The sequence below is a fragment of the Globicephala melas genome, chromosome 1 (genome assembly GCF_963455315.2).
Source record: "Globicephala melas chromosome 1, mGloMel1.2, whole genome shotgun sequence".
Lineage (NCBI taxonomy): Eukaryota > Metazoa > Chordata > Mammalia > Artiodactyla > Delphinidae > Globicephala > Globicephala melas.
Genome location: NC_083314.1, coordinates 4,636,075 through 4,659,054, shown reverse-complemented (window position 1 = coordinate 4,659,054; position 22,980 = coordinate 4,636,075). Strand labels below are relative to the sequence as shown.

The window sequence follows — 22,980 nt, the reverse complement described above, 5'->3', positions numbered from 1 at the left end:
TTATTATTATATATATATATTTTTTGTGGTACACGGGCCTCTCACTGTTGCGGCCTCTCCTGTTGCGGAGCACAGGCTCCGGACGCGCAGGCTCAGCGGCCATGGCTCACGGGCCCAGCCGCTCCGCGGCATGTGGGATCCTCCCGGACCGGGGCATGAACCCGTGTCCCCTGCATCGGCAGGCGGACTCTCAACCACTGCGCCACCAGGGAAGCCCTGAAGCCTATTATTTAAAAACTGAAACAAAATCATCTGTCACTTATCAGAACAAGGATCATACCAGAACAAGTAAATAATGCTCAAGTAACACAGGCAGGATGAGGTTAAACAATGTTAATAGCAACAGAGGGGCTGAGGGTGGAGAGAGCATGCACTGATAATTATCTTAGGCTCAAGAGTAGGAACCTGCAGATCAGGCCAAAGCTGCCTCTACGTGGCGGCAGGTGAGGACACGGAAAACTGCAGCTCAGATGGTAAACACCCCGGGCCACTGATGCCATTAGCCGTTCTATTCATGAAGTCTGCGAGACATTTTTATCCCCTTCAATTTAAAGCAGGAACTAAAGTACTTAGTAATTAATATAAAATCTTATTCAAATATAGCTAGCAAGCAGGACTAAAAATCAAGAATCTAGGAACTCTGTTTCTTTTTTTGTATTTTTAAGTCATCTTAATTTATACAAGATTTTTCCTTTATAAAAAATGTACATGCCCATAATTTTTAATATGTCAAATTACAATTAAATTTGAAGTCACAAGTGGTCTTTTTGTTTTTTGCATGATTTGCTTCTTGAGATTCTAAATAGAAATATTGTGAGCTATTATTTTGCAAACTTATTCTGCTCCACCCATTATAGAACATCTACCTCTTGGAATAAAAATTTAGTTCACACTCCCTGCTGATGTAATCTTTGGCCTCTTGCTGAGGTTTTTAAGAAAAGGTGCCAATCTTGGTCTTAGTTCTTGTAATGCAGAACTCTTTCTATGAGAAATTCAACTGTGAACACTGGTTCTTTTCACACAGAGAAAGCCACCAAACAAGCCTCACCAAATAGCAATGAGTTTTGATCATTCCTAGTCTAGTCCACTTCGGCATAAATGACCTTAAAGAGAACACACAATGTGCTGAGTCTCTTGTCTTTACAATAAAGAGTCTCTTTATTTTACTCAATAAACCAGAAACTACACACACACACACACACACAGAGCGAGAGTCATTTGATAAATTTTCTCAGTTAAGGATTGGTAGTTCTCTTGAATAAATGATCTAATGCCTTCTATTTATTCTTTACAATATATTACTGTATTGGAATATATGGAATATAAGGAGTATATATAAAAACCAGGAGTGACTTACTTGTAAAAGCAGACTAAGGTAAATTCTATAAAGGAGAGGCAACCTTTGGTCAGCTAAAAAGTAGACTAAAATAGTTCTTCCTCTCACTGAAGATTTTCCTGCAAGAACGATGTAAGTCTATCACTGCTTGCTGGTGAGTCTTCTCAGCTTAGAGTCATCAGTGATCGCTAGTTTTTAGGTTTAATAGCCATTTTTCCAGTCTTTATCATGTTTGACTTCTGCAATGTGTAACACTTTATTCGTTTAACACATGTTTATTCCACGCCTACCAGGGATGAGACATGTGGGATCAAAGGCTGACAGTGACCTGCCCCTTGACCGAGGAAGCCAAGGCTTCCGCTCCCGAGCACCCTCTCCAGACGTCTGTGCCCACTTCATCCAGCTCTCCTCCTTGGCCCCCAGGCTATTTCATGGCGCCTTCTCCATTGGTGTTCCCAGGGTTCCGTCTGCAGCCCTCACCTCTCCGTGGGAAATCCAGTCTCACTGCTACACAGCACGGGTAAAGCCTGGATTCTCCAGCCAGAAGGTGAGGGTCAGAACCCAGTTCAGCTACTCAACAGCTGTGTGAAGCCACATCATACTCCTCTCCTGAACCCCAGCCGGCGGCGTCCAGCCAGAGGCGTCCTACTACTTAGGAGACATCCCTACCAGCTTACCTGGCACGTCCAAAACTGGAAACATCCTCCCTCAAAACCTCCTCCCAAACGCCTTATTTCTATGCTTTTAAGCTAACTCTTTGCCAATGTAACTTTTCCCAAACTTCAGAATCAAGGCAACAGTCTTTCTTTCATTGTTTGCAAACACATCACAAACTAGTTAAAACCACATGGACTCTGTGTCTCCATTCGCAAAAATGACCACTAGACTGCATTGCTGTCGCTTCTGATCAAAGAGGCTAAGGATAAAGATGTATGTTATCTCTTAGTACTAGCTTACCAAGACAAGCCGCAATGTTACCACTTGTCTAGAAAAACACATATGAATAAACGTGTAACTATATATTTGAATAGCTAAGTTATAAAAGTAACAAAAAATTAATTCATATTTTAAATATAATATTCACCATCACATTTAGTTAAAATACTTAATATATAACAACCATGAAGTTAATTTTTGAAATTAGGTCTATTTAAAGGCCAAACATTAATCAAACATTGTACACTACTTGAAATATTTCTATGAAATATCATACCTAACATTATGTCTTTAAGATTTAAAAAGTCTAACATATGCAAAGTCTATTAAAATGCACATAATTTATCTCACTCAAAATGAAAATATATCTAATAAATAATACTATTCATCTGGCATCTCCCTTAACATACAAATGCATTCCGTTTCTCCAAAACACAGCAGCTGGGAATGAAAGGAAAGATTTCAAATGATCATTTTCACATCATATTCCATCATCTTTTCTTCAGTTTTTCCTAGCTTTCCTTTGAGTCCCATTCTTTTACAAGGGGTCTCTTTTTAGATCAATCCATATTTCCATAATCCACACTGCTGTTTCCTCCTCTTCTCCCCAGGGTGGACTAACCCCCATATCCAGAACTATGGCTTACAACTGTCATTAAGCCTTATAACAATAACAAGATAACAAAAGAACGGGTGGGGATGAGGCTAGCTGGTACCATATGTTGATCAAGTTCAACATTTTCAGCTAACAGAGGATATTTTTTAAATTTCAAAATTTTAATTGTGAATTGCTTTCATATCTACTTATTCTCCCTAAATGTATTTCAGGCTTAAATTTTAAACACTAGTAAACAACCTGGCAATATTACTTTAATAGGGCTTATCTATTAATAATGTACTGAGAGGGGAGAGAAAATGGAAATAGCAAAATAAAAAGGTAAGGTAGCAATTTATGGTTAGCTACTGATTCTTATAACCCACAAGTTTCACTCAACTTATACCTATTCCTAAAAAAGAAATTTCCCTGAAAGGCATTTTTTAAAGCACTATAAAGTTACAATGATTAAGATTATTTCAAAGTAAACATACTCCATGTAAATTAATATTGACTTTATGTCAATTTGAAGGATTTTAATTTCTCCACCAAGTAACATCTGAAAACATGCTACTTTTGCTTCCATCCTTTGTTTCATAGTTAATTAATTTTAACTTCTTTTTAAGCTAAAAATAAAGAAAAATGTGAAATGTAACATTTTGAACTGGTAGAGAGACTTTCATGCCCCTATATTAAATTTAACTTTTTTTCTCCTGATTTCAGGAGAATGGCTTCTGATTCATCAGCCTATGCTACATCATTTTGAAAAAAAATTATTTCCTAACGCTTTGTCTCAAAGATTCAGAACCCGTTATAGAACTAAATTCCAAAGTGACTTTTATCAAACGTTTACTGCTCAATACAAAGTAAGTTCTTGTGAAACCACATTTATCTTTTTCAATCTGCATCATCTATTATTACTTAATTTCTATAGGTTGTTGAGTAATGCCAGACCTTCCAGGATTGGTCTAAATTATCTGCATAGTTAGAATATAATAATTTCACTGCTATAAAAATAAGTATAAAACCCCTCACCTCTAAGAGCTCATTAAAGTAAAACCTGTTCACCCTTCAGCAGAAAAATAAGGTCATTTTTTTCAGGAGCTTTCAAATTTTATTATCTAAAATGTATGCAAAAATATTCTTTTCAATAGGAGTTTGCTAGATTACACAGTTCTGTATTCCAATAAATACCTCAGCTCTAAAGCAAAATTTTTCACTATGTTTTTCCAAATTAGTTTCCTTGTTTGCAATAAAACTTTAAAATTTTAACAGTAGAAAATATAAGACAAGCATGCAGGTAAAGTAAGAACATGATCACATTTTGCCTGGAGCTTTCTAGCACTGCATATACAAAGGAAACAAATCTTGCCTACGTGAAGAAAGACAGAAAGCTATAATTATGGTGATGATCTTGGACTTAATTTTAAGCACTTTCCCACATGCTTGCCACTTATGTTTTATTATGATTCTTCTTTTTTTGACACAGGAATGTGCAAAACAGATAACACTATGTGTATCTACAAAGCAAATTATAAGAAATAATTTATATTTTAGGGTTAAGATAAATCACTGATAAAATGGAATATGAAACAAAGTATACAGTCTTGATATGATTATAATTCTCTTAAATTAGCCATCATCTCTCTTTATAAGATTTAATTTCATTAAAAATTAAGAAATCAAAAATACGTGTTCATATATAACGGAAATATTCACAGTGGTAGTAAAATAAAAATTAACCATCACACATAAAAAACTGGTTCAAGACAATTTGTTCTTTCCATTTGGAAAAACAATAGTTGGTATAGAATGCAATTAAATTTTTTTTCTGTGCCTGATATAATCAACTGGTAGTATAAAATGACAGAATCAAATCCAAACAAGCAAAAAAAGAAATCCAGTTTTTAAAAATATCTGTAATTGTTTAAATATTTATTTTGAAAGTATTCAGATTTAATAAATTACTCCCAAATAATTTAGATTTTATGCTTGATGCAAGAAGCATAATTATAAAATGTCCAGCTATCAATCTACCGCAATTTCAAATCATGAAAGACTTTATTTATTGCGATCAAATCCCTTTAAAATCATTAAAAGAAATACATTTTGGAAATGATGGATGTGTAAAACATTTTTTTAAATAAAGAACAGGCATTCTTCCTAAACCATGCAGACCAACTACCAGATATCGCCGAACATGAAAACTGTATACAGTGCTGATGAGTTTATTTGTTTTGGAATCAGCTAACTAGCAAGTTACCTACAATTACAAAAGACCTACAAAGATACAGCTGAAGGGTAAGATTTAAAATGTTCTTTTATTACTGTATATTACATAGTTTCTTACTACTATTCTCTCAGAACTGTAATTCAAACTGTTGAATTCCACCAAGTTTTCTTAATTAGTCTCTACCAAGATTTGCTTAATTAATGGATTTTTATTATTGTAATTTAAAATAATTATGTAATATGTGAACGTTTCTCAATGCATTACCAAGGGTGTTTTTTAGTTATCTAGCATGAGAGCCATACTAGTGTGTCAATATATATTGATTTTTAATTTTTTTTAACCTTCAACAGAAATGTGAGAAAGAGAGAAGGTACACACAGGCAGGTGCTCGTCATGAACGAACAGTGGTGGACCTACTAAACCTTCATGTTGCCTGACCCCTCCACTGAGCCGCATCTTTTCATTCACAGTTTGATGAATCCCTATTATATGTGTCATAACACCAGTCTGAAATCTTTCAAAATTTAATATTCCACACCCTCATATCTATTCTGCTTAGAAGGTTATCTTGCTCCTATTTTTCCAAGAAGGTTAAAATAATCTATAACGAGTTTACTCAACTTCCTTTTATCTATTCAACTAGTAATTCAAAATACATTTATTCAGACCTTATTATGTATGAGCCACTGTGCTAGATGTGATGACTGAAAAATAAGAAGATACATACAGAGTAGGGGAGATAGAGATATTTGAAAAAAGAAAGAATGAAAATAAAACTGTAAAATATAGAGGTAAATGCAAGAGGCTACACACAAGTACAGACAGGTTGCCTGGGAGGTCAGGAAAACCTTCAAAGAAGGATTAATTTTCAAGCTAAGGTCTAAGAATAAGTAGAACTCGACCACAAAAAAAAAAAAAAAGGAGAAGAAGAAAAATGGGCAGTAAAAACAGAAATGCCACCAAAAAAGAAACAGGATCTAGGAAAAGCCAGGGCAGGGCATGAAGGGAATCTGACCACGCCCTCTCATTGGCTGAATGCCTACCCTGTAGTTTGATGGAGCCAAGCATATAACTGACAGAATTCAAACTCCAATTTATACTATCCAAAAAAAAAAAGTCTTTTATTTAATGCAAGAAATAAAATTCTAATGTCTTTAGCTATCATTCCACATCAATTCCAAATCACAAAATAATTTCATCATTCTGCGCTTCTAATACAATAGGGTGTCACAATCAGTTACCCTAACTATATATATGACAGTATCCTCCACTCCTACCCTAAAAGAGGACCAACTCCAAGAATACACTCAGTGGTCCAGGAACAAGGCTTAAAGAGCCCCTTCCACGCACACCTGCCAAACACCAGCATCGCCACGTGGATATCAGAATGCAAGTAAAACATGCACCCAATGCCACAACTACATTCTCTTCCCAAATATCCTTCGAGCGCCCGCTTAGATACCTGTAAACACGCACCCAATGCCACAACTACATTCTCTTCCCAAATATCCTTCGAGCGCCCACTTAGATACGTGTAAACATGCACCCAATGCCACAACTACGTTCTCTTCCCAAATATCGTTCCAACGCCCGCTTAGAGACCTGTAAACCACTTTCTCTATTGCTGGCCTCTGATAACTCTCAGTCCCAGAAGTAATGAATGAAGATTCACACCCTTCAAGTACACCAACTGCACTGCCATTGTTCTGCATGTACCAACCGACAACAATTCTTGGGGAAGCAAGAGACAATAATGTAGTAGGACCAAGGCGGAATATCCAGGATAAACTTTCCTCTCACATCCCATTACCCCTTTCTCTCAAGTCACGCCAGCATAAGAATGACAATCAAGACGATTTAAGGAACAAAGGTACTTTCAACAACCCTGAAACTGAGTCCTCCCAGAATACTGTCTTTTATCAATAAGCCCCTGCCATCAGTCTTCCTTCTTTCTGCTTATCTTAAAGAGGGAGGCACACCTCACCACTGCCGTCCAGAGCTAAACCCTCCGCTTGCAGCTGTGAGGCAATCTTGTGGGAACCACCGTTACAACCTGTCCGTTAGTATTACAGAACAGACAGTATATTATGAATAATTCTGTCTCCCCTACTGGACTACGAGGTCCTTCTGAGCTGACAACTTCTTATATTTATCTTTATTTATCTAGTATTAGAAAAAAATAATGCACGGTGTGTGTTCAGGTAGTATTTGTCATCTTGCCATCTCTGTCACTTCTTGCTACAGAAATTAGTTCTAGCTTCTGTCTTCAATCTCCTTTATAAAGTGGCTTCTTGCTATTCTATATAAACATGGTCTTCCCTCCTCAAGCCTTTTAATCCTAGAAACTACCAAAATACACTAAATACTGCCATCGCCAGCACAATTAGTCTAAACTTACTACTTCCCTCTTAGCCTGTTTAAATGTGTGAGGTCTTCCTTCCCAGAACGTCTACACTGCATTGTGAGTAACTTTCATGGCACATATAACACCCGGCCTTCTGCTGGAATTATACGTAGAACCAAGTATTGTAAAAACAATAAGCAACCTGTGGCTCCATTTACAGAGGAGAAAATTGAACCTCAGAGAGTAAAAATGATTTCCTTGAAGTCGTACATTCAAGTTAGAAGTAGAAACGGAATATTAGTTCACTTCTGATTCCCAAACCAATCTTCCTCCCCAATAATAAGACTCCTGGAAGGCAAGGACCACACGTCTTTCTGTTTACAGCCTTATGTTGCCAGACCAGTACCTTGCAAAAAAAAAAAGTATTCTATGAGTATTTTCAAGGCAGCTTTAGGCACATGCTAATTGCCTAGGTTAAGTAAACTTGTTCAATATTTGGCAAAATTTTCACCTCTGATATCATAAAAGTAACAACCAAAAACGTAACTAAAAAGGCCTTGTAAAATATAGCATTGCTTTAACAATGTATCTTTCACCTTCCTACCTATCTATATTATCTGTTCACTATGTAAAGTATACCTAAAAATATGATCACAATTGTTGGTGTCTGTGAGTCTCTATGTCTATAATTCAGAGAGGCCTTTGCTCTTACTGAGTTGGTGTGAAATGGTGCTCTATCTCCAGAGAGTATCAATAAACTAGATTATAAAGTCACAAATTAAACTCCTGCATGTGGATATTTATAGCAGCTTTATTCATAATTGCCAAAACTTGGATGCAATCAAGATGTGCTTCAGTAGGAACATGGATAAACTGTGGTACTTACGACAATGGAATATTTGTCAGCACTAAAAAGAAATAAGCTACGAAGCCATAAAAAGACACGGAGGAACTTTAAGGAACCTTAAATGCATATTACTAAGTGAAAGAAGCCAATCCGAAAAGGCTACATACTGTATGGTTTCTCTGTATGATATTCTGGAAAAGGCAAAACTATGGAGACAATAAAAAGATAAGTGGTTGCCAGGGCTGGGGACGGCAGGGAGGAATAACTAGGCGGAGCACAGAGCATGTTTAGGGCGGTGAAAATACCCATATGATATTACAGTGATGGATACATGTCATTATACATTTGTCTAAACCCACGGACTGTACAACAGCAAGAGTGAACCCTAAGGCAGACTACGGACTTTGGGTCATTATGTATCAGTGTAGGTTCATCCTTGGTCAAGAGCGCACCATCTGGTAAGTGATGCTGATAACGCAGGAGGCTATGCAAATGTGGGGCAGGGTAAATGGGAAATCACTGTACCTTCCTCTCAATTTTGTTGTGAACCTTAAGCTGCTCTGAAAAACAGAGTCCTTTACAAAAATTTTAACTAAATTAAAGGAGCGCGATTCTGATTGGTTTATAGAGAGAAACGAGCATAAACTGATTATTCCTAAAAGTCCTATAAAATAAGGAAACTGAACTTGTAATACTTCAGATGGGCTAGACTTCAAAAAAATTCTTGGTGAATTCAAATTCACATAATTAAGGAAAATCCTTAGCAAACACCTAGTTCTATCAATTTAGTTTAATAAATATAGCTGGGACTTCTCTGATGTATCAATATTAAGTACAATATAAGCATACATTCATTCTATTTGGGGTTGTTTTTCCTAAATGTATACAGGTTTGATGAACAAATGGCATACTGTTTAAGGTTACAAAAGGTGTAAATTTCTACTCAACCAAACTGTATCGTTATTCTGGTAAGCTTTATTTCAACAGTAACTATATTTTGTAATGTATCTGCTAAAACATAATTCTGAAAACCTTCAGGTAACCAAAATATTGAACTGATATTGAGTTAGTCAATGTATACTCATTGTATTATACATTATATGATACATTATATATATTATGAACCTAGATAATTTCTAAGATAGAATACTAAAAACACTGATTACTAAGCATATTTAAGTCTATATACTTTTTATTTTTGTGTGCTGTGAAAATCCTACACTTTTGGCTCATTTTAATAAACTTGTTCATTTTGGCCACTATACAGAGATCTAATCGGGAGGTGTGTGGTGTTAGAAAGTGGTATGATGGGTACCATGTCTGGTAGTCTTGTAAAATGCTTGTGCAGGACACAAGGTGCTCAGTTATCTGTCCCCCAAGTGTTTTTTGTTTTTTCTTTTTCTGTGAAACAGAAGTTAGTTATTTAGGTTAAAAGTTATGATTAATATGAGTGGTTAAGACTACACTAGGAACAACAGTATCAGATAAATACAACTGTGTGTTTTGTTTTGTTTTTTCAAAGAACAGTTTTATCCTAAAACAGCAATTCTTGGGCTTTTTTTGTTTTTTACCTCTATATACTTGGGACTTGCTGAGGATGGTGAAGAGCTAGTGTTTATGTAATTACTATTGAAATGTAGTGTATTAGAAATTAAAACTGATAAATTTTTAAAAGATACATGAATTCATTTGAAGATAGCAATCATGGATGCACTACATGTTAACACAAATGACACAATTATGATGGTGATGATAATGAAATTAGTTTGACCTTGCAGATCTCTGAGATATGTCTCTAAGTGTCAGTTTGTTCTTGACTATGACAGAGCACAATGAATAAAACTTAAAATGTTTGGTAATACCTGACTGAAAAGAAGCTGTAAGAATTTTTAAAGTTCACTCAGTTTTGATGGGCTTGCTTCCTTGGATTCCTGATTAACGCTTTCGCCTGCAACATGAAAAGTTATCCTCACCTCCGTGTACCTCTGAGATAGCCAGAACTCTGTGTCTTAACAGAATAATTCTCTGTCCTTGATACTGATTTTACTATGTCTTCTATTATTCGGGCAGAGTGGGGAGGTACAAAAGTTCCTCATTTACGAAAGAACTATTCAATTGTGTTACCGTCTATATTTACTTTTAAATATTTTATTGTCACTGTGATTTTTTTTTTTTGCGGTATGCAGGCCTCTAACTTGTGGCCTCTCCCGTTGCGGAGCACAGGCTCCGGACGTGCAGGCTCAGCGGCCATGGCTCACGGGCCCAGCCGCTCCGCGGCATGTGGGATCCTCCTGGACCGGGGCACGAACCCGTGTCCCCTGCATTGGCAGGCGGACTCTCAACCACTGCACCACCAGGGAAGCCCTGTCACTTTGATTAAACAGATAATCAAGTGTTGCTTCTTAGGCACCTATGGACCCCATCTTAATCAAACAGCCAAATCTTCTAACAACTTTTTAAATTTTGCCTTCCCAAACTCAGATTCTGAATGCAGAAAAAAAATCAAAAACTTTCAGGATACGTTTTATAACTAAAACTATCTTGGAGATTTCCTAGAGATTCCCTGAAAATCACAGGAATGTGTACTCTTGCCTTATAAAATGAGATGCTAGAAGTAATTTGGTTTGTTTGATATATTATTATCATGAGGGTTGTCTGATATAACTATTATTATTATTACACAAAAAGCTGGCAAATCAGAAGAGGTGCTTATCCTGCCCTAGGTTAAATTTGTACATGTAAATTTTATGAATATGAATATTTCAGAAATCACATGCTTTATGGGAAGTTTCCAGAGACATGCCAATGCCCCTGGTCTCCAGAATATGTTTTACTCTCCAGGAAAACAAGAGTCAAACTCTTACGAAATAGTTCTGCTGAATTTTCCCATACTATCAGACTACTGACAGTGCTTTGCCTGATAATATTAGGCAACAATAGTATAATATTGCCAGTTATAATTTCAGTTATTATTTAAAATTCCACTTGGTCGCAACCTTAGTTCTTTATTTTAAATTCTTTGTATCTTCTAAGTCAGTGGTTCAGAACTGGATATGCACCTTAGACTTACCCTTGAAGTTTTACAAAAATATATTCATCTAGGCCCTACTCCAGATACAATGAATCTCTTCACTTGATATTCTGGGTATACTCTTGCTATATTATGCCTCAGGATTATTGTATGTTATATCTCAAGATCTTTCCTCCATAAATTTTGTTCACCCATTTTCATACATCAGGCATAACCTGAACTGGCTCCTTCGAAAACAGGCTTACTTGTTGGTCTTACACACGTTTTGTCTAAAACTTTTTTTGAATGGGTTTATTACCTTCATTTTTCATACAACGGAAACAAATTTCCTTTTCCATATTTTATTTTTATTATGAACCCTCAGTAGACATTTCAAACTTGAAAATAATCATTAATAAATTAACCATATCCATTAAGTCTCTGTCATCTACAGACAGTTTACTTTTGTTTCTGATACCCTGAGGACTGCCATAAGCTAGAGGCCACAGTTTGTTTTCAACAAAGAAGGCCGGCCTCAGAGCTTTGTGGAAAGGGGTTGTATCAGGTACTTCAAACTCCTGACACTTCAAAGAACAGACGCTTGGGTACAGGTCTCTGAACTGACATCACTGAGACAACGTTCAGGCCATTCCACTGGACTGAGTCAGGATTTCCAAGACTCTTTTAGTCAAGAAGCAGAAAGTTCCATGAAACTGCTAAGCCAAGGTCCAGCAGAACAATAATTTACTGCACTGTGTTGGGTAAACTAATGGAAATTTTATTGTCTGAAATACTGATGCTGCTTTAATGCTCTATTTTCTGGACATATAAGGAAGCCCTTCCCTCTCTTCCTAAGCTGTCTGTAACCCACAATAATTCTGTAAACCCTACTCCTGTAAACTGAAATATAATTTTTAAATTACATCTAGTTCTCACTGATTCCTTCCCTCCCAGAATTCAGAAACTCTTACTAAGTCCCTTTAACTTTTCATTGCAATATTATTATTTGCATAAGTTTAATAAAAATCTGTCATTCACTTTACCAGGATATAAGTGGAAAAACTGACTAACAACCAAGGCCTTACTTAAAGTGTCCTTTTTGAGAAACATGCTTGTTTAATCAGCCATGTCAAGGCACTTGGAAGGAATAAAGGTTAACTATACTTAGGGAGCCTACAAAGCCCTCCCAGGAAACCTGGCCTAATGCCTGCCTGACAGTGTTAAAGAAGGTCCCTTCCTCACGGCCCAGGAACCTTAGCAAATTTGTTAAGCTTGAGAGGAATTTACGAATATTACAGATAGTACACATAAAATCTGGGAAAGATATTTTCTTGGACTTGGTTTCCTAGCTTTGGGATTATCTAGAAACAGACGCTTTTAAAAGTCTAATCTGAAATTCCTTATAAAAACTTCCAGATGGGCTTCCCTGGTGGCGCAGTGGTTGAGAGTCCGCCTGCTGATGCAGGGGACACGGGTTCGTGCCCCGGTCCGGGAAGATCCCACATGCCGCGGAGCGGCTGGGCCCGTGAGCCATGGCCGCTGAGCCTGCGCGTCCAGAGCCTGTGCTCCACAACGGGAGAGGCCACAACAGTGAGAGGCCCGCGTACTGCAAAAAAAAAAACAAAAAAACTTCCAGAAAGAAGTTGTGATTTTGTAGATATAGTAACTGTTCTACACTGCATGGCCCTGGATATGTAAATTCATGGAGGCTTATAGGCTAAACTAACACTCCTGTCCTGCCTATGTAAATAATCGGGCCAAACCTAATGGGACTTGTTATCTAGAATAATCTTTGTTTGATATTATTATGCTTGCCGGATAAAGAGGAAGACTGCAGGGAAAAATTGTAAAACTTGAAATGGACCGAAGGTTACTGGCTGTCTTCAATGAAAAACAAGCCATCATCTGACATCCTCTTTTCAGGGCCCTGCATTTTTCACTGTCTAAGGTATTCTATAATCCTGTAAGTTGTAGATAAATGACAGCATCGCAAATGATATTTGTCCACAGACACGTCCGATGGAGGGAAAGCTGATGCCCCTCCTCCCTCACCCCCCCATGTAAAAAAGTCACTGAAAATATATTACAATATTCCTGATTTACCTATATAATCGTGATACTTTGAACTCTCCTTTGAACAGGTTATAGCATTTTACTGATGCCCTTGCCAGTTAACGAGTTAAAAAAATAAAACACTTCTACAAAATAAAATCTTCAATTTGTGTAGGAGTCACGATTTTATTTTCTTTTAAAAATTATTCTTTAATACTAGTCTCAGAGATCGTTGGTCTAATGGGGTAAATATAAAGTAAAGAGATGACAGATCTCAGTGCCATAACATGGGAAACATAAAATGCTGACGGAACTCCAATGAGGTACATCCAATCCAGACCCATGACAAACAAAGGGCTTCTCAGAAGATATGACCTCTGAGCTGAGACCAGAAAGACAAGCAAAGGGGAGAGCAAGGAGGAGACTAGCATTTCAGGCTGAAGGACTCCCATGTTCAAAGGGAGAAGGTAAATGGATGGTGAGTACATAAGGGAAACTGTTGTTCGCTATGAAATGCAGACCACTTTTGTATTAGACAACGGGAAAGGGAGACAGAAATATGAGGCTAAAGATATAAACAAAGGCCTTGAACAAGGGGCTTGATCATGGTAAGAAGGCTGGACTTTATCTTGAAGGTGTCGTGGGGAGAACTGAGTTCAATAAGCATTTAGTACAGCAGGCTCTGGGGTCACACTGGCTTGGAATAATGGCTCTGCTACTTATTGCTGTGTGACTCCTGCTATATCAATTAAGTACTCTGCAGTTCTGTTTCTTCATCGGTAAAATGGGAATTACAGTAGCCCCTTAGGCTTATAAGGGTACTATAAGGATTAATTGGGCTACTACAGTTAAAGTAGTTAGAAAACTGCCTAGCACGCTGTAAGGAACGAGTGACAGTAGTGATGTCAGTAGCAGTATTTTCCCTTTAGTGAGATCATTTGCCTTACAGATCGTTCTAGCTACACTGTGGAGAATACATTAAATAGGAACAAAAATAGAGGTGAAAAGGAGAGTTAGGAGGATGTGAATTAAGGAAAGGACCCTAGAAGTAAAGAGAAATGGACAGATTTACAAGACATAAAAGAGGCACAAGCAATAAGATTTGATGACAGATTGAGTACAGCAGCTGAGTGGGGGACACAGAAGTCAAAAATAAATATATAAAAGTCCATGGCTTGAGAAAGAAGCTTAAGTTGGAGCATCCCCTGAAATAAGATGCACAAGAACAACTCCTCCACGTCAGGTAACGCAGTAAACCCCAAAACACAAAAAATGCCTACGGAACACAAAAAGAGGAATGCTTCAATATATCACAGCAGGTAAAGCATCTAAGTTGTATTACAAAGGAAGCACATCAGAGAAATGGAAAACGGCATCTGAGACATAAGAAATGGCCCAGAATCATGAAAGGCCTGCAGTTTGTGTGAAAGCAGGAAAAATACTGCAAGAGTGAAGAGTTAAAGGTAAACAAGAAATATGACCTGGGGTCAGCGCCTCATCATCTTACTTTTCCTATCTAGAAACCAAGCAGACGGACCTAATGATTTGTGTGTTGGCCATTACTAGCAGAGGATGGCTCCATGGTCCTATGACTTCTGCTGGGAGCCATCCTGAAGATGTCTCTCATGCTACCATTGGGGAGCAATATTTGTCACCACAAAGTGTGTCTCTGGCAGAAGATTTATTCAGGCTGATTATTTTTAAGAAACCAAGACTCGGGAAGTTTTTCTTATTCCCTCCCCGGTAACTGCCTAAAAGAATTTAGAGAGAGGGCCTGTTCCCAGAATAGACCTGTCATCAGAGATACCTGCAAAGAATATGGGCCAGGTGTGGTGGGAGAACTAGACTAGAGAGATCAGAGTCCACTCTGTGCCCCCCTGTCCCTGCCTGACCCAGCAAACACGTGTTTACCAAACATTTGCTTCTCCCTCTCCATGTGAATTGCTTTCCTCCCCTTTCAGGTCCCAAACCACGACCCCCAACATCCTCTTTTGTCTTTAGCTGAAGATGGTATTTAAGGGGAGGGTTTCTGCCATTCTGGCTGCCTACTAGTCTCCCTGGGTCTCTCCCACGTGTACAAGTTATTAACCTTTTGTTTGATTCTTCTCCTGTTAATCTGTTTCATGTCAATGTAATTCTTAAGCCAGCCAGAAGGACTTAGAAGGGTAGAGGAAAATTTCTTCTTCCCTGACACTATAAAATTATACATCTTTCTGGAGATCTATAAAGCAGTGAAATTCTCCAACTTGTTATCAAACTATAAACACAATACTCTACATAAAACAGTTTTATCTATTCCTCATCATAAATTAATAAACGTTCGTGGCATTACAATGAACTATCGGCTCACATTTATGGAGTGCTTTCTATGTGCCAGGCACTCACTATGCTTCGTAGACGTCATTCCTACCCTAACTTTTGTCAGAGTAGCAACCTCAGCCCTATTTTGCAGGTGAGGAACTAAGAGAGAGAAAACCCCTGCCGAAAGCAACACTTCATGCAATCTGTAAATACAGAGCCGTGATTCGAACGCAAAAATGCCCCCAGCATTTATAAGATTTTAGTTCTGACCACTCTCTAAAGGTATAGTTTGCTCCCAAAGCCTGACTCCTCTCGCTCAAGAAATACAGACTAGCCGTGGCCCTAAGAGGCCGATGGTTCATGAAAGCAGCACACCTACAGAAAAGTGAACCATGAAATTAACAAGCAGAAAGTACCGGGGAAAAGTCAAGTATTGTGAAAAACAGCATCAAGCTATTAAGTGTAAATGTGAGCAACAGGAATATAAGAACAATGGAGAGCTTAGCTTGACAGCAGCAAAAAGAAACAAAATTACTCATTTTATACAGAAGTGGTGAACTCACAAAGGTGATAGGAGATGTTGCAATTATCAGCAGCATGGATGGGAAGATTTGTTCTGCATTAATCTTCTCAGCCACAGCTCTCAATGTATTTGCAAAACATAAATCTGACATCAACTAAATCGGTCTGTAAATCCTCAAATTCATTCACACCTTTCTATTTCCGGAGGTTGCAAACCCTCCATTTTTCCTAAATCCCCAAAGTCCCCTCCCATCACTTGCATGGAAGATAATTCAAGATTTCTCTAAGTGCCAAAAAGAAACTCATTCTCTCTTCACTACTCTTCTCCACCCCATGCTCCCCAAAACACCTTTGCACGCAGTCTCTCTTTCCCCCCTTTACACTCGTAAAAAATTAATAAACAAAAACCTGAATTAAATAGACTGGGGTGACCAGAAGGGGGAGCTCTCACACCCTGTGACCATGGTGGAACCCAACAGGAAGAAGAAATACTGTTCTTTCCTGCAAGGACTCAGCCAATGAAAAGCCACGGCCTCTTTGTTTACACAGCTCTCCTAACTTCCTCTCTCCTGGATAAAAGGTTCTCCTTCCCTCATCACGCAGGAACTTGCACCTGGCTCGCCATGGTTGCAGACCCCAAGCTGCAATTCTCTGCTGATCCCGAATAAACCTACCTTTGCCGTGGAAACGTCTGGCAGTCTATTTGTTTCAGGTTAACACACTCATCCTCTACTTCATTCCTAATGTAACCAACTCTTTCAGATCCTTCCTGCTCCTCAGCGCCACTACTGCAAAGCCAACTCACTTCCTTGCCTCCAGTTTCTCCCACAACCAATCCATACTGAAATCTCTTCCAAATCAATATTCCTAACAGACTTATGTTGTTATATCACACTCTCCTTAAGTTCATTTGAAGGACCAACTCTTCAGCAAGGCCCTTCATTGTTGCCAAGACCCAGCCCAGTTTATGCTTATAGTTTCAGTCCTACTCTCCTACACAAAATTCTCCACTGTACAAAAAACAACAACAAAAATTAATTACAACTCCTGAAATGTGATTTGGGTTGTCCCATTGGTTCTTCTATTGCCAAAAGAAGGAAAACACATGCAAAGAAGTATATAATAAGCCAATGCCTATGATGGACCAAGAGCTGTATGTGGTACAACTAAAGGACTAAACAGATTGGTATCATTTCTTTGGATTAAACAACACACTGCTTTCAAATTATAAAGATACTGGGGGGGAAACTTCTAATAAACTTTTTCTAAAAGAACTAAAATAAGTGAGTAGGGTTTGGGTCAGCATTCCAAGCAGAAGGAATAATACAGCTTCCTTGCTAATAACACATGCTTCTGAGTTACACCAACTTGCCCTCAAGTCTCAGCTAGCTCTGCCTCTTCTAAGCAGTGTGTTATCAGGCAAGTTTCTTACTTAAGTCTCAGTTTCAGGGCTGATACTATCTCCTAGCAGTACTGGGAGAATTTGAAGATAAAATCAGTTGTGCACATAAGCACCTAGCATAGTGCCTAGTACATGTTAAGAGCTAAATAAGGAGAGATTAAGAATTACTCTTACTGAAGCAGTCTCAGATCCAGTGAAAAGGCTGTTTAGGAAGAAGTAGACAATTAGTATAGGAAAGCAGTAAAAGATAAGAAGGATGAGAAATACACACAGAGCACTTGTGTCATCTGTAGTACGCAGAATATTCACCAAAAAGCATACAGCAAAACCATTCTTCAAGGCCCTTGGCTGGATTCCCGTATGAAGTTTTGTTTCTTTAAATATAAACTGAAGTAGTAAGACAAAATGGTATCTAAAGCTCCTTTCAGCTCTAACCTTCAAAAAGTCTGTAAGAACCGCATGCCCTGGAATCCCGGGGGTTACAAATGCTCATCACCATTACATGGTCAAATGCTTTTATGTTTTACTTAGTATGTGAGGGCTTATTAATGTTCCACTGACCTCACAAATCTGGGAAACAAAGCAACAGCTAAAACATTCCTAGCACCAGTTTTATCTGTCACAAAGAGGAACAGCAATTGCTGGTCTCACTGAAAAATTTACTGTAGCTGAACTCGACAAGTACACTATCACCCTTATGTGAACCCAAAGTTAGGAGCCTTCAGATACCCTAGGAATTCTCAGGGGCAGTTTAAGAGGTAGAAGTTAGAAAAGAAAAGAAAAATGAATCTGGACAGGAGGTTAGACCAGAGAGAACTAGAAAGACCAAGAGAGGAATAGTATTGATATTTCAAAACAGTAACATTAGTCAACAAGTGTCTAACCTAACTTCCCATTACTGGGAAACAAACCCAATTAAGCCTCATATGTACAAATCATGTCTTCACTGTGGGGACTTATTTTATATACTTAAGATACTTATAAATCTATTCTTTCTCCAAGGGGCTAAAAACAAATTAAGAGTACATGCTCTCTTTTTATGTGAAAGAACAGTCAAGGACTGCACTAGATCTAATTAGTATTTAACATGCTCATTTAACTCACTTTTTCAGTGACATTTCCTAATCTTCTATACTGATTTTCACATGTAGAAAGTTATTCTTCCACATCAAAATCACATGTGTCTGTATATCTCTGAATGAACTGCTTTAAAATGAATACTTTTATCAGCTTTTATTTTGGTAAATTATGAGAATCATACCTGTGAACTTAACTGATGGTTAAGCTGGTAGTGTTATAATTTTAAGTGACAAGATTGTTTTACCCCATTTCTTTGTAGATAAAAAAAGGAACCTGCTCATCAGATTTCCAGTAGTACTTGTTTATATAAAAATTTAAATTTGTACGGTTAACCATATAATTCACTTCAAAATGATAAATCCATAATAAAAATTATAAAGATTTTTAAAATTTACATACATTATGTCAAAATAATTCATAGTTTTGGCTATACAAAATACTTAAGGAACTAGAGAATATTATAATTAAAATACAAATGCAGTAAATTCATTTCCAAGTCTCCCATTTTAAGAAAACAAAAGCCATAGATAAGAATTATTTTAAAATAAGAAAATAATGTCAATTCAACTTATATATGTTAATGATTCGAACATTACTGTAACAAGGGTAGAACTGACCTCTTAGTTATAGCAGTTACTACTTCTTACTGTCTTACTTACAGAAGGGTATCCCTCAAAGTACCACATCATCAAGTTTTCTGATGGGGAAATGTTTGTTTCCAAATATATATTCCACAGACACATTAAAAGAGTATAAAAACATGCTGAAACTGTAAACATTCACTTCCTAATAGCTTCACGAAAGGGCCTCTTCATCACGCATCTACCTGGTAACTTCAAAACATTTTCCATGTATTCTGCACACATGGCTTTTTATTCTCAGAGTTGATCAAGAGAAAATACTTAAATCAATTCATATGTAGTAGTCATAGTAGTAGTAGTAACAGTAGTAATAATAATTAATTCTCCAATTTTAAATGCTTTTTAAAAATTATGTGGTTCCAACCTGGTCTGCAAAGTCCTCTGGGAACTTCCACAATACCTCCGGATCTGTAAATAATTGACACAGAGCATTAAACAGAGAAAATAACACATTTATAGCAACAGTCTTGTTCAAATACTCTTAAAATTGTCAAAGCTACTTTTTCTAATAATTTTAAATTTTTTCTTTAAATATTTACAGTTGATGAGGTTCAAAATTAAATATTTTGATAGTTTAAGGGTTTTAATGACCTTTGGAACAGGAATAATAAAAAGAATAACTTGGTCAGATTATTAAAAATATTATTTCTTTTAGCAACTCATGTTTTACTTATATACCTTAGATTTTAAGATTCTGAAATATAAATTTTCAGATTTAACTCCACTTAATATACTGGTTTTAATTTGAAAAGAAAAATATAAATGTGGTAAATATGTAATCAATTATATTACAGCCCTCAGAAACTAGACTAAAATACAACATCTTAAATTTCCATTTAAAATCCTAAAAGACATTTTTCCAAAAAGGACATGCATATGGTGAACAGGCCCATGAAAAGATGCTCAACATCATTATCATCAGAGAAATGCAAACTAAAACCACAATGAGATATCACCTCACACCTGTCAGAATGGCCATCATCAAAAAGAACACAAATAGCAAATGTTGGCAAGGATGCAGAGAAAAGGGAGCCCTCCTACACTATTGATGGGAGTGTAAACTGGTGCAGCCACTGTGGAAAACAGTATGGAGGTTCCTCAAAAAACTAAAAGTAGAAGAACTACCATATGATCCAGCAATTCCACTCCTGGATATATATCTGAAAAAAAATGTAAACACTAATTCGAAAAGATACATGAACCCCAATGTTCACAGCAGCATTATTTACAATTACCAAGATATGGAAGCAACCTAAGTGTCCACTGACAGATGAATGGATAAAGAAGATGCGGTATGTATGTGTGTACACACACACACACACACACACACACACACACACACACACACACACACAATGGAATACTACTCAGCCATAAAAAAGGAATGAAATTTTGTCATTTGCAACAACATGGAAGGACTTGGAGGGTATTATGCTAAGTGAAACAAGTCAGAGAAAGACAAGTACTGTATGATATCACTTATATGTGGAATCTAAAAAAATAAAACAAACTAGTGAATATAACAAAAAAGAAACAGACTCACAGATGTGGAGAACAAATGAGTAGTTACCAGTGGGGAGAAGGAAGGGGAGGGGCAAAATAGGGGATAAGAGGTACAAACTATTATGTAGAAAATAAATAAGCTACAAGGATGTATCGTACAACACATGGAATATAGCCAGTATTTTGTAGTAACTATAAATGGAATATAACCTTTAAAAATTGTGAATCACTATGCCGTATACCTGTAACTTACATTTATTTATTGTACATCGACTACACTTCAATTTAAAAAATGAAAAAGAAAATAAAATCCTCAATAAAAGTGTATAAACACAGTAATAATGTTTGTTTTATATCAAGGTTCACTTTTGAAATCCTATATTTGCAACACCATAAATCAGCTTTTAAAACAATAGATAAGTTGGTAGGCATAAGGCATCAAGCTTGTTTAAAATACAATTGACATTTTTGGGGTATTTCATAGATATTTTTCTAATATATTATATCCAGTTATTCATATATAAAAATCAATGTTGTTTTATAAATTTTCGCACTGGTTTTCATTTTCGTTATTTCTTCACACTATTTCTCTTCTACTTAGCATAATAAAAAGAAGTCTTTTTAATTAACACTAAAAAATATTTTGGTTGCATACGTATCTTTTAATTCTGTCAATAACATACTTCTGAATACTGCAAATGTGCTTTAAAAGGGTACTGTACAAAGGATAATATTACTTCCGAAAAAGCCTTTGAAAGCCCAATATAAGTAACAAGCACAACCGACAAGACAGGATCAAAATATCAAAAATACCACTTTATGTACCCAGTCAGTAAAAAATTACGGCTCAATCCCACTATTTCCACTATACCATATTGCTTTTTAAAAAATACAGTCCAAGGATGCATAATTTCAAGTATTTAATCTCAAAACTCAGTAATTACCAGCAACATTTTGAGCATGAGGCGGCTTCTCCTGCTGTATTACTTATTAGGCTCAAAAAAATTTTTTTCAAATATTTTAACTTAAAAAAAAGGAAGCATACTTTCTACAATTAACCTTTTTACTAAGGAATAAAAAGTTTCTACATAAAAATCATTTAAAACATCTTATATAAGAATAATGCATTACTAATTTATGGAGCTAACATTAATGATTATGCCTTCATGTAAAACAAAATGTGTACATTTCTAAAATGACTGTGACATTTATAGATCACCTAAAAATACTGAAACATTAACGTCCTGTAGAAATTATGTTGGAAAACATATATATGTGCCCACGTATGTACATATATGTATGTGTGTGTGTGTTTATGTGGCAGTTTTACCAAAACAGTAGTTATTAAGATTTGCATCTCATAAAACAAAAGTGTATGATGGATTCTTCATGAAATATTAAACAAGTTATTATCTTGCTAAATTAACACAATAACTAATGGCCCTATAAACAAGTCATCATGCAGAAATGTGGAATAGTCCCTTCTTATAAATAATGGAGTTAGAGAGTTTCATTGTGAATATTTTAAATATCCCTTTTAAACAACCTCAATTTTACAGTTGCCATTTGAGAAAATACGACAGATTCCTTACACTTACACCTTAAAGCCAGGATAGCTGTCTTGTTGGACAGCCCTAACACTTTGCCCTGCTGTTTGCAGCATTTACCTAATGACGTCTTCCTCCCTCACTTTTCTTCATCCCTTACACTACGCAGTTTTTTCTGTCCCGTCTGGTCTGTTCTTTCACAGAGGATGAACAAGTGAATACATGAAAACAGCAAGTATCGGTTTAGTCACATAGTGGAAAATACCCTATTTCTCTTCTTTTCATTAAATGCGTGTTACACTTCAGCACCCAAAAATGTATTATAATCATGTGCAATCCGTATCTGAAATGGATTAACTTAGTTACTGCCTGTGTGGTTAGGTTTACCCCGTATCTGACACATGTTGGCAGCAACTCTTCACAAGGACTGCAGAGGAAGAAACAAAAGAGCTCTGAAAAAAAATGATAATAGTCCAATTTTCAAATTTATGCACAATGACGGAATTTTCTGTTCCCTGGGGATTACTTTCCAGATGCGAGATCTGACCTGGCAAAGCTAGGTCGATTTTACGCTGATTTTATGGGTGAAAGGATGGGAACTGCTGGTAGGAGTCACCACTGCCTGCGGTGA

The 22,980-nt window shown here is 36.7% G+C and overlaps 1 protein-coding gene across 4 annotated transcripts in view; it reads right to left on the bottom strand.

Annotated features, from left to right (window-relative positions):
* The window catches only part of DENND1B (DENN domain containing 1B), a 253,377-nt gene that overhangs the window by 168,252 nt on the left and 62,145 nt on the right, over positions 1-22,980 (bottom strand). For all 4 annotated transcript variants that reach the window (XM_030884092.2, XM_060294108.1, XM_060294197.1 and 1 more), the window contains exon 3: positions 19,664-19,707. In XM_030884092.2, the coding sequence (XP_030739952.1) occupies positions 19,664-19,707 (44 nt within the window). The remainder of the gene's footprint in view (positions 1-19,663; positions 19,708-22,980) is intronic.